An 11,722-nucleotide genomic window follows, 5' to 3' on the forward strand; every position below is an offset into this window, starting at 1 on the left:
TCAGGCAGCCCTGTCGCTATGCTGGGAGGGGCAGGGAGCGGTAGCCGGCGCTGTGTTGCGATGAGCCGTGCTTAAGCGGTGCCATGTTGGGAGGGACAAGATACCGCGCCTGGCGCCATGTTGGGTGTGGCAGAGCGGAAGGGGCAGCTTGGCCCCCGGCGCCATGTTGGGAATGGCGGGCCAGCATCGGTGCCATGTTGGGAAGGACAGAGCGCCTTGGCGCCATAATGGATGTGGCACCCGGCGCCATGTTGGACGTGGCACACAGGGCCATGTTCGATGTATCCCCCGGCGCCATGTTGGTTGTGGCACCCGGCGCCCTGTTGGGGCGGCCATGTTGGGAGTGGCGCGGCGCCCTGACGGCGGCCCCGCCCCGGCGGGCGCTTGAACCGAGCGATGGGCCGCGGCCCCTCCGCGCCCCGCCGAGCCGGGGGCCTCGCCGGCCCTTCCAGGGTGCGCATCCCGCGGGGCTCGGGGCCGAGAGAAACCCTGGGGGAGTGGGGCGAATCCTGGAGGGGGGGAGCCCTGAGGAGAAGGGCTGGGGGCGAGGGGATAAATGAGCCACTTGCAGCCCAGAAACTGTGTCCGGGGCTGCGGCCACAGCAGTGGGAGCAGCACGGAGGGAGGGAGGGGATTCTGCCCCTCTGGTGAGACCCACCTGGAGCCCTGTGTCCAGCTCTGGAGCCCTCAGCACAGGGAGGACACGGAGCTGTTGGAGCAGGACCAGAGGAGGCCACGGAGATGATCCGAGGGCTGGAGGACCTCCCATACGAGGCCAGGCTGAGAGAGTTGGGGTTGTTCGGCCTGGAGAAGAGAAGGCTCCACGGGGACCTTAGAGCAGCTTCCAGTGCTGAAAGGGGCTCCAGGAAAGCTGGAGGTTGACTCTGGATCAGGGAGGGCAGGGATAAGATGAGGGGAATTGTTTTCAGCTGCAAGAGGAGAGCTTGAAATGAGATCTTGGGAAGAAATGTTTTGCTGTGAGTGTGGGGAGGCCCTGGCCCAGTTTTCCCTGAGCAGGGGTGGCTGCCCCATCCCTGGAGGGGTTCAGGGCCAGGTTGGATGGGGCTTGGAGCCCCTGACCCAGTCGGAGGACCTCCCCACCCTCATCCTGAAGAATTTCTTCCTAATGTCTAATCTAAGTCTTCCCCTTCCAATTTAAAGTCATTCCCCCTCATTCTTTCATTCCAGGCCCTCATAAAGAGCCCCTCCCCAGCTTTCCTGGAGCCCCTTTCAGTACTGGAAGCTACTGTATGATCTCCCCAGAGCCTTGTCCAGGCTGAACAACCCCAACTGTCCCAACCTGTCCTCATAGCAGAGGTACTCCAGCCCTTAGATCATCTTCATAATCTTCTCTGGACTCATTCTAACAGTTCTGTGTCCTTCTTATGTTGAGGATTCCAGAACTGAACACAGGAATCTAGGTGGGCTCTCATGAGAACACAGTAGAGGGACAGAACCCCTCCCTCAACCTGCTTGCCACGCTTTGGATGTTGTAACGTGATAAGCAGATTGTTAACCCTGCCTGCCATTGGTATGGGAAGGGGAATATCTTTTGTCTAGTTTAATCCTTTAAATAGTTTGTCATTGAAGCCTTTCTTAATGTGCAAATGTGTGTATACATAAGTCAGGAGAAAAATAAAATCAAAATTATTCTTTTATTTAAGGTTTGCAGCAGAGAAGAGAACTCGCTGTTCCACTAACTTTCTGCTCTGGGTCCCGATGCTTTCCCTGAGCACACAGAGTAAAGTGAAATTCATGTCTGAGGAGCAGCCGTCAGCGCAGGATGGAGAGCCTGGGCCTGCAAGAAGTGATCCTTAGTGACGGGACTACAGCCTACGTTCAGCAGGCTGTCAAAGGTAACGGTTCTTTGGCTGCAAAGTCTAAAAGTCTCTTGATTAACCCTGTGTGGTTAAAGTCAGACTCATCAGAAGTGCCCTCCTAGCACGCAGGCTGTCATGCTTCTCATGCAGTTGCTCTCTGCAGGCAGGTAGCAGCTGTTAGATTGCACAGAAGAGGGACGGGGCGGAAATAAATCACGCCTCTGGTTTGGAATGAAAGCTTTGGGGACAGGAGGGCTCTTGCTGTAGAAAATAAAGCTCTGTTCAGACTAGAGCGAGCCCTGTTCTCTCTGGGGTAACTGGGGAAACATGGCCTGCAGGACTCTACTCAAGCAGAGCTTCCCCTGGCTGAGCAGGATGCTTTTCTTCCCCGAGATGCCCAGGATTTGGTGCACAGCAGCACTTTCCTCACTTAAAGGGATGCTGAGTCTTGCATTGGTTAACTGGAGCGATATCAGTGCCAAACTCAACGTGTGCCCTGACTGGGGTGTCTGTGGGGTGCTGCTTTTTTCACCACCCACTGTTCCTGAGAGAAGGATCAGGCTTAATTCCACAGGGTTAATCCCAGCCTGTGGAACGGGATGGTTGAGTTGCAAGGTTTCATGTCCTGGGGATCTCTCTCTTGCTTTCTTTTCTGCAGGAGCTCCCCACATGGTGATTACACGGGTGGAGCTGAGCAGCATTGAAAACCACTTGGTTTTGTCACACCCCCAGACACTGTGCACCAGGTGAAAGCATCCTGGATTCCTCACGTTCAAGTGGGACAGAGCAATGTCCTCTTAGCATCAAAATAATTCAGTCACTAAAATAGTACAAGGTTGGGTTATTCTAAGAGTCCAACCTTCACACCCCATCAAGGCCAGCAACGCTTTAGGCCCTGTAATTTTTTTCCTAGAGTTAATCCTTCACCAAAAGTAGAAGAAAATAAATCTTCAGCCCCTGTTGATGCTGTTAAGAGCTCCCAGTTCAGTTTTACTCCAGCACAGAAGTAATTGCTTTTTACTTTAGATCCAAAATGCTTGGTGCACGCATCACTCGCTCTGCTCTTGGCTCCCAGGGCTGTGAAGGGCAGCTTGTAAACAAGTGATGACTGGAGTTCTTTGTCTTGAATCCTCCTGTCTAGGAAAGGGAGGCTCCAGCGTTTCTGGGAAGTTCAGTGCCTCTGTGGCTGATAAATAACAACTTATAAGCAACAGTTTTGCTGTCTTCTGTGGGACCGGTTTCCTTGATAAGATGCGGCAGAGGGGACAGCTCGTGGGACCAGAAAGACTGGACTCTGCAGGCAGCGCTGATGGCATTTCTTTAACTGCTCCAGGTGAAAATCTGATTGAAGGGCAAGTCATTGAACTTGAAGATGGGACCACAGCCTATATCCATCAGGTGACAGTTCAGAAGGGTAAGGACCATAAATTCACCTCTCTTTTTAGAAGGGCATTGTAGATGTAACTGCAAGTGTCTGTTTCAACAATCAGGCTCCTCTGTTGGCTGCAGCTTTACGAATTCTGTATAGGTGTAGGGTTTTTTTTCTTGCCCATGGTTTTGAGGCTCAGTGAGCAAGAATATAGACCATGTGATTTCCTGAAACGTTTCTAGCGATCTGACAAGAAGGCAAATTTGCTGGCAGTGTAAGCAAATGTTTGTTAAGTGTTGTTTCACCTGTGGGCGCTCTCACAGTTGTCAGGCTGACAGATCCCAAGTCTGCAAGCAAGGCCAGTCAGCTGCATGCTGTGTTTGTGCCAACTATGGAGCACAAATGAAGTTTGTTTCCTGTGGGAGCGGTTGGGTAGGAATCTCCTCTGAACCGTGAGAGAATATAGAGCTTCTGGGATAGGTGTTTGCAGGAGGGAGGGCATTGTTGGAATAAATGTCATCTTGGTCGTTGACCCATCAGCCAATGTCACCTCTGAAATGAAGTGACATCAATTAATCTGAGAGGTAATGAGAATTCACTTCATGTGGCAGGAACCTGAGTGGCACAGAGGAATCTTCTCCAGCCATGATAAGGTGTAATAGGGCAGGTAGAAAGAACTCTTGCTCTGAGCAGGCCTCCATTTGCCCTCCCAAGTTCCTTGTATACTGCCTCCCTTTTCTATCCTTAAAAGGTTTCTTGAAACCCACTGAGCCTTCCAGTAAGGTGTGTGGATTATTTTTTTTTCTTTTAGAGCTTGTGGCTTTACAAGCCTGTCAGCCAGTAGTGCTGGGAGGTGGCAGTGTGGCCTCCAGATACAACACAGCTATAGGTAGAGCCTGTTCTCTGTTTATCCCTTGGAAGCTGGAGCAGAAATTGCTGGGGTGTCACAGATTTTGAAAGCTGGAGGTAGCTCAGGGAGATGAAAAGTGCCTTGTACTCGGCAGCTCTTCTACATTTGATTTGATTGGTTTCCTCTTGCAGAAAGTTATGACCCCAGGACCTTTGAGGCCATCCAGCTGGAGGATGGCTCCACTGCCTACATACACTGTCCTGTCATCGTGCCACCTGGCAGCACCGTCCTGGAAGTACAGGCAGAAACTGGGCTGGAGGAGTTGGCTGGAGAGGAGGAAGAAGATGCCTTTGATGTGGAGACCATGAATGCATTAAAGCAGTACACCAGTAAGGTGAGAAGGCAACGCTGCTTTCATGGTCTGCCAGAATCACAGAGGGGCTGGTGTCGTAGTCCGCGTTTGGCTTGGGGTTTAAGTTTCCTTCCTTCGTTAGTCCTGTGTATTTGCTTTTCAGCAGCACCAGCTTTGAGAGGAGAAACAGGGCAGGGCTCCCATGGGAGCGCCACCACTGAGAGGTGGCTGACGTTGAGGATCTAGTGCAGGGCAGTTCCCTGCTGGACCCCCTAGCTACTCCCTACAGCCCTTAGTCTGCTGCAGGCACTGGTTTGGCAAGAGCAGAGAGCTGCTGTGATACAGCTTGGTTTGGATTTTTATTTTTTTCTGGCTTTAAATGTCCCTTCTTGTAGGTGTTATTCTTCTGTTTGCCTGGGTTTCTCACTGTGCCTCCTGGGTGGGATGTTCTCTTCCACCGATGACTGAGGCAGCAGATCCAGACTGGCCTTGTACGTGTGTCAGGAGTGGCTATGTTATGGCCACCAGTCCCCACGTTGGTAAAGGCCTCAAAAACCAAAGCAGCTTCAGATCCTAACATGTTGCGTGAGAAGGGGCTGCTGAGGGGTTGTTGATGCAATGCTCAGCTGGGCAGCATTCAGATTTGCTGATGGAGACCTTTCTGCTGCGGTGGGATCGGCTTCCCTGAAGCTCTCTGGGGATGAGTGGGGTGGCACTGCAGACGTCAATGCCTTCCTGCTTGGGTTGTTCACAAACAGCCCCCGTGTGGCTTTGCTTGCAGGTGTCTGACAAGGAAGACGAGGGGGTGACAGACACCGGCCATATGAAGAGCAGAGACTCCAGCGACGTCCCTTCCAAGGTCTGAGTTGTTCAGTGATGCATTTTGGAAACTAGACTCAATTCCTCTTGATGCAGAGACCTTTGCCCGTTAGTAATTTAAACAGCTTTGTGGCCTCTGGAGAAGAGGAGGCTGAGGGGAGACCTCATTGCTCTCTGCAGCTCCTGGAAAGGAGGTTGTGGTGGGGTGGGTGCTGGTCTCTTCTCCCACGTGACAAGAGATAGTACGGGAGGAAACTGCTTCGTGTTGGGCCAGGGTAGGCTTAGAGTGGATATTAGGAAAAGTTTCTTTACCAAAAGAGTGGTGAAGCCCTGGCAGAGGCTGCCCAGGGCAGCAGTGGAGTCCCCATCCCTGGAGGGGTTCAAAAGCCACATGGCTGTGGCCCTTGGGGACATCATTTAGCAGGGACAGTAGTGTTGGGCTGATGGTTGGACTGGATGAGCTTAGAAGTCTTTTCCATCCTTAATGAGTCCTTGATTCTCTGCGAGGTTAGCAAATATATTACCTAGAAATTTTAGAGATGAGCTGAGTGAAGCACAGAGGATGGTTGTGTGTTTGAGAACACCGAGTGAGTTGGGAGGTGGGAATGGGAAATGCTAGTTCTTAGACACCTGCTCTGCTCCCTGGGTTTGACCATATGTGCGCAAGCTGTGTTGGGAGGAACATGTTTTTGTGAGGCTAATTGAAGGAGTGCTTGTGTATGATAAGGAGGGAGATTATTTGCATGGGCTTTGCAAAGCCTGCTGTAGTGGTTTGCCGAGTTCGTTTTCCATGCATCTCTCGGCAGGATCTGCAGGAGGAAGAAGTGCACAGCAGTGAGAAGGGGCAGCAGGTCATCCGTAGAGCTTTCCGTTGTGAGTACGAAGGCTGTGGCCGCCTCTTCACCACCACCAACCATCTAAAGGTAAAGAGACAGAGACACAATGTGCAGACAGACAGGCTGAGAGAGTTGAGGGTGTTCAGCCTGGAGAAGAGAAGGCTTCAAGGAGACTTTAGAGCAGCTTCCAGTACTGAAAGGGGCTCCAGGAGAGCTGGGGAGGGGCTCTTGATCAGGGAGTGCAGGGACAGGACAAGGGGAATGTTTTGAAGATGAAAGAGGGGAGATTGAGATGAGGTCTTAGGGATAAATGCTTTCCTGTGAGGGGGGTGAGGGAGTGACCCAGTTTTCCCAGAGCAGTGGTGGCTGCCCCATCCCTGGAGGGGTTCAAGGCCAGGTTGGATGGGGATTTGAGCCCCTGATCTAGTGGGAGATGTCCCTGCCCATGGCAGGGGGTTGGAACTGGATGGGTGTTGAGGTCCCTTCCAACCCAAGCCATTCCATGATTCTGTGCCCAGAAACATCCTCGTGTTATGGTGCCAGATCATAATTCTGCTGTACAAAAGATTGAGTGGTGTCCTTGGCTACCCAAGAGATCCATGTGTGATAATTCTCCAGGTGAAATCCAACATGGAACTTCAGATTCCTTCCACCAGCTAGATTTCTCCACACTGTTTTCCTTCCTCCTTGTCTCAGACCTCACGTTAGGGATGTGTTCTTTCTTTTCCAGGTACATGAACGTTCTCACACCGGTGACCGGCCATACACGTGCGACTTCCCCAGCTGTGGGAAAGCATTTGCTACAGGTAGCAATTTATCTTTTTGAGCAAATTTTGTTTTCTGTCCAGTCCAAACCACCCTTGAGTATGAGCCCTGGCTTTTTTCAAGCAGAGCACAATGAGCACAGCTTTTAAAGCCTTCTGAGAAGGAATTGCAGCACGGGAGACTCCCTGAGACTTGATTGATTATGAACAGATTAAAGGAATTCCAGGAAGAAGCTGAGTTGTCAGTGGCAGTTGGATGTGTCTTCCCCTTGAGCTTTGCAGACCCAGGACAGGCATTCAAAAGTGCATGAACTGAGAAAGTGGCATGGAGTTGGCCGTGTTACCTCTTTCTTGTTATAAAATGTAATTGTGGTTTCTTTCCCGGACAGGGTACGGGCTGAAGAGCCACATGAGAACACACACTGGTGAGAAGCCATACAAGTGTCCAGAAGACATGTGTAGCAAAGCCTTCAAAACCTCTGGGGATCTCCAGAAACACATCCGGACACACACAGGTGGGATTAGAGGAGAACTGAGCTCCCCTTGGAAGGGTCTCCAAGATGAAGTACTGCTTCAGCCCTTGCCTGAGTTGTGCCTGTTTGTATCTTGAGTGAAGCGAGGCAGAGCTGAAGTTGTCTTCAGATAGAAGTAGATGGATTAGTACTAGGGCTTCTTGACTTGGTTACGAACAGCAGAGCAAAAGGGGTCGGGCTGCCAGTGTTGCTGAAGGAAGCGATGTGATCTGAGGTCTCACTGGTGGAGGAGTGAAGGCATACAGGTGTCCAGGGCATTCCTCCTAACAGGACTTTCATGATTTTCTCTCAATGCAGGTGAGCGTCCCTTCAAATGCCCCTTTGAGGGCTGCGGCCGCTCTTTTACCACGTCCAACATCCGCAAGGTTCACATGCGAACGCATACAGGAGAGCGGCCGTACATGTGTCCAGAACCAAACTGTGGAAGGGGCTTCACCAGTGCTACTAATTACAAGAACCACATGAGAATCCACACAGGTGAGAGGAGGAGAGGGCAAAAGGCAACCAGCTCCTCGCCAGGCAGCTGTGGCAGCAGGGAAATCAGGGGACTGAAATGTGCATTTCCAGGCCAGGCATCGCAGGGGTGGATCTGGGAGTAGCCAGTGAGTTAAAGGAAATAGGAACGGCTTGATTGGGCTGCTCATTGTTCTACCTCTTGGAGTGGCCTGTCTCCAGCTATTCCTTCTTGATGGGGAATCCCTACTTAGATCACGAGCAGGGTGAGTGGGTTAAGCTCAGCTCTGTGGCCTTTTCCCTAGGAGAGAAGCCGTACATGTGCGCTGTGCCGGGCTGCGGGAAGTGCTTCACCGAGTACTCCAGCCTCTACAAGCACCACGTGGTCCACACGCACTGCAAGCCCTATACCTGCAATAGTTGTGGGAAGACCTACCGCCAGACCTCCACGCTGACCATGCACAAGCGCAGCAGTCACGGCGAGCTGGAGGCCCCAGAGGAGAGCGAGCAGGCTCTCTATGAGCAGCAGCAGCAGCTGGAGGGTGAGCAACCACTTGGACATCATAGAATCATAGAATCACCAGGTTGGAAAAGACCCACCGCGTCATCGAGTCCAACCATTCCTATCAAACATTAAACCATGTTCACTCATCCCTTAAACCCCGCCGGGGAAGGTGACGCAACCCCCTCCCTGGGCAGCCTCTGCCAGTGCCCAATGACCCTTTCCGGGAAACATTTTTCCTGATGTTCAGCCTAAACCTCCCCTGGTGGAGCTTGAGGCCATTCCCTCTCGTCCTGTCCCCTGTCACTTGGGAGAAGAGCCCAGCTCCCTCCTCTCCACAACCTCCTTTCAGGGAGTTGGAGAGAGCAATGAGGTCTCCCCTCAGCCTCCTCTTCTCCAGGCTAAACACCCCCAGCTCTCTCAGCCGTTCCTCATCAGGCCTGTTCTCCAGCCCCCTCACCAGCTTTGTTGCTCTTCTCTGGACTCGCTCCAGAGCCTCAACATCCTTCTTGTGGTGAGGGGCCCAGAAATGAACCCAGGATTCGAGGAGCAGTCTCACCAGTTACCATGATCTTGTGCTCTTCTGTGCTGGCCCTTCAGGGAACAGGCATGCCCTGGGGTCAGGCATGTGTTTTCCTACTCTGATAGCACTTCTCTCACCCCTTTTCCTCTTCTTCTTCCCTGACTCAGCAGCTGCTGCTGGCAGAGGCTCCCCTCTGAAGAGCCAGCACATTGCTTTCCTCTCAGAGATGGAAGAGAAGGAGGAGGAAGATGAGGATGGTGTGCCTGCACGGGTCTCACTTATCTCTCAGGATGGGACAGAGCAGGTATGGACACTGACTGTCTCCAGCACATGAGGGACAGCAGTTAACCGAGTCAGACTCTGCCTCCACCCAGCCTAGGTGTCCTCATTAAGGTTTTTTTCAGTGTAAAACAGACTTCAGGTTTCTGAGCTCTGTCTGTGATGAGGGCTCCCAGGCTTGTGTGCAGCGCCTGGCAGCCTCCGCCTCCTGCCCAGCTCCCAATCTGCTGATGCAGGCTGGACGTGGAGATTGTTTATAAGTCATTTTATACAGCAGTGCTTTTCTTGTTCTTCCCTCTACCAGCTGCCTGTGTGCTGACTGGGAAAAAACTCCCTTCTGTGGCATGGGGCAAAGGAAACAGCTGCCATGGGGAACATGTGTTTCCTCTTGGCCTGAGATGCTCCCCGCTGCAGCAATGCACAAGCTGTCACTTCAAAGCCTGGAGAAATGATATATCATAGAATCATGGAATGGTTTAGGTTGGAAGGGACCTCAAAGCCCATTCAGTTCCACCTACAGTCATGGGCAGGGACACCTCTGACTGGATTAGGGGCTCCAAGCCCCATCCAACCTGGCCTTGAACACCTCCAGGGATGGGGCAGCCACCACTGCTCTGGGCAACCTTTCCCAGGGCCTCCCCACCCTCACAGGAAAACATTTATCCCCAAGATCTCATCTCAATCTCCCCTCTTTCAGCTGAAAACCTTTCCTCCTCGTCCCATCCCTGCACTCCCTGATCAAAAGCCCCTTCCCAGCTTTCCTGTATGCGGGAATGGGAAGGGGAGTTGTGGTAGAATGGGTGGGGTTGGAGACTTGAGGTCTGTGGGTTCTCCATCAACTCCATCTGTTGCCTTGTGCAAAGTCCTTGGGGTTCTCTGTGCCCTCCGTCTTGCAAGCAGAGGAGGAGAGAAGATTTTATCCTTACTGAGACCTTTGTGTTGTTAAACTCGGGAGTTGTGTAAGGCTTCCTGAGAAGCCATCCTGGCTGAAGGCATCTGCTTTTATTCCTCCCAGGTCAGTTTGTTGCAGGAAGACCTGCAGGCCCTGAGCAGTGCAATCAGCATGGTGACACAGAGAAGTGACCTGGCCGTGCCCGAGGAAGAGCTGGCGGGTGGTGACACACACACTGTGACTGTGGCCGACAGCCCTGGCACGGAGACACAGACGGTATGGACAAAACCGCGACGTTCCATCTCCTGTGGAGAAAGCTTGCTGGAAGGGAGCTGCCTTTTCTTTTAAAACGTGATTGATTTTCATCTGAACTTCTCCTAGGTTACTATAGTCACTGCTGGAGCCGTCATATCGGAAGAGTCCCTCGGTCATCAGCAGGTGGCATTGCTGGCCACCGCCAGTGGCACCCACATCGCAGTGCAGGTACCCACATCGCAGTGCAGGTACCCACATCGCAGTGCAGGTACCCACAGCTCCTGCCGCCTTCCCCTTCGCTCACCTGCCCACCCACTGCCTTCAGTGCTTCCCCTCTTGCTCTGCTGCATCTTCTCCTGCCCAGGGTGCTTCATTCTGTAATTCCAAGATGCCCTGTGTGTGGAGGAGAGTGGGAACGTGCTCCTTGGGTTGCAGAATGCTCCTTTGTAAACATCCCTGTCACAGCCATGTCCCTGCCGTGTCCTGCCACCTTCTCTTTGTCACCTGCTGCCAATCCCTTGTACCTCTGTTCTACCAGCAGCTGCCTGGAGCAAACACCCACTTCCCAAGCCCAGCTTTTGGGAGGAGTGTGCCACCTCTTTCTTTCTCCCCCTAGTTAGAAGAGCAGCAGAACCTGGAGGAAGCCATCAGCGTGGCCGCGGCAGCAGTCCAGCGTGAACCCATGACGCTGCAGCCGTGTCTGAGAATGGGTGCTGAGACCCTGCGGAGCCTCCTGGGCAGGGGGAGAGGCAGCTTAAGCCTGTTCTCCACAGGACACGGGCCACGGGGCACACAGAAGAGGTGGGACACGCAAGCCAGGGAAGGTGTCCGAGACCAGCAGCCAGCCTGTGTGCCGCACAAGCCCTGAGGGCTGCTACCGGTGGCATTGGGCTACCACCCTGACCCTGTTGGAAGTGGTTTTCTCTCCAGGGAGGGTTATCAAAGGTGCTTGGCTGCTGCCTTCTCCTTGAGGCTCTGCTGTGTTCCTGGGCTCTGAGCAGCAGCTTCCCTGCTCCTTGCCTCGGGCCCCGATTCCTCTGTCTGGAGGAGACAGCACGTTATGTTTTCTATTTATTTCTTCATGGCCAAGATTTCCAAGACCTGCCAGTCTCCTGCAGCAGAGGTGGAGCCACAGAGGTGGCAACAGTCTTGAGGAGTGCAAAATATTTCTGGAGAGGCATTTCTTGCCCTCTCCCTCTAGGAATGGTCCAACTGCTCCTCTTTCCTGCCCACCCCTGGGGTAAGCGGGCAGCGTGTGCACAGGAGCAATAAAGCCCCATCAAAGCAAGCCCAGGCTGCCCTGGGCTGAGTGTCTGGAGTGGTGACCAGTTCCTGCCATCTGAGCTGGCTCAGGCAGGAATTATCCCATCTCTTTATCACACTCCACTCTCAAACAAACTCCCTTGGCAGTCTCAGTTGTGGAGTGGAGCAAAGTGCTCCCTCCAGCGCTTCTTGGGGGCTGAGAAAGACCTGGC

At 52.9% G+C, this 11,722-nt stretch overlaps 1 protein-coding gene across 1 annotated transcript; it reads left to right on the plus strand.

Moving 5' to 3' along the window:
* The first annotated feature begins 1,669 nt into the window (after window positions 1-1,669).
* ZNF76 (zinc finger protein 76) lies at window positions 1,670-11,063 on the plus strand. The gene is given in 15 exon segments (XM_069876007.1): window positions 1,670-1,856; window positions 3,154-3,234; window positions 4,001-4,078; window positions 4,231-4,433; window positions 5,173-5,250; window positions 6,017-6,133; window positions 6,777-6,852; window positions 7,200-7,325; window positions 7,641-7,820; window positions 8,102-8,338; window positions 8,989-9,125; window positions 10,116-10,268; window positions 10,374-10,475; window positions 10,864-10,933; window positions 10,936-11,063. Coding segments are annotated over 15 exon segments (1,740 nt in total). The 5' UTR covers window positions 1,670-1,783; the 3' UTR covers window positions 10,965-11,063.
* Window positions 11,064-11,722: the final 659 nt, after the last annotated feature.

Source organism: Phaenicophaeus curvirostris, chromosome 24 (assembly GCF_032191515.1).
Source record: "Phaenicophaeus curvirostris isolate KB17595 chromosome 24, BPBGC_Pcur_1.0, whole genome shotgun sequence".
Taxonomy (NCBI): Eukaryota; Metazoa; Chordata; class Aves; order Cuculiformes; family Cuculidae; genus Phaenicophaeus; species Phaenicophaeus curvirostris.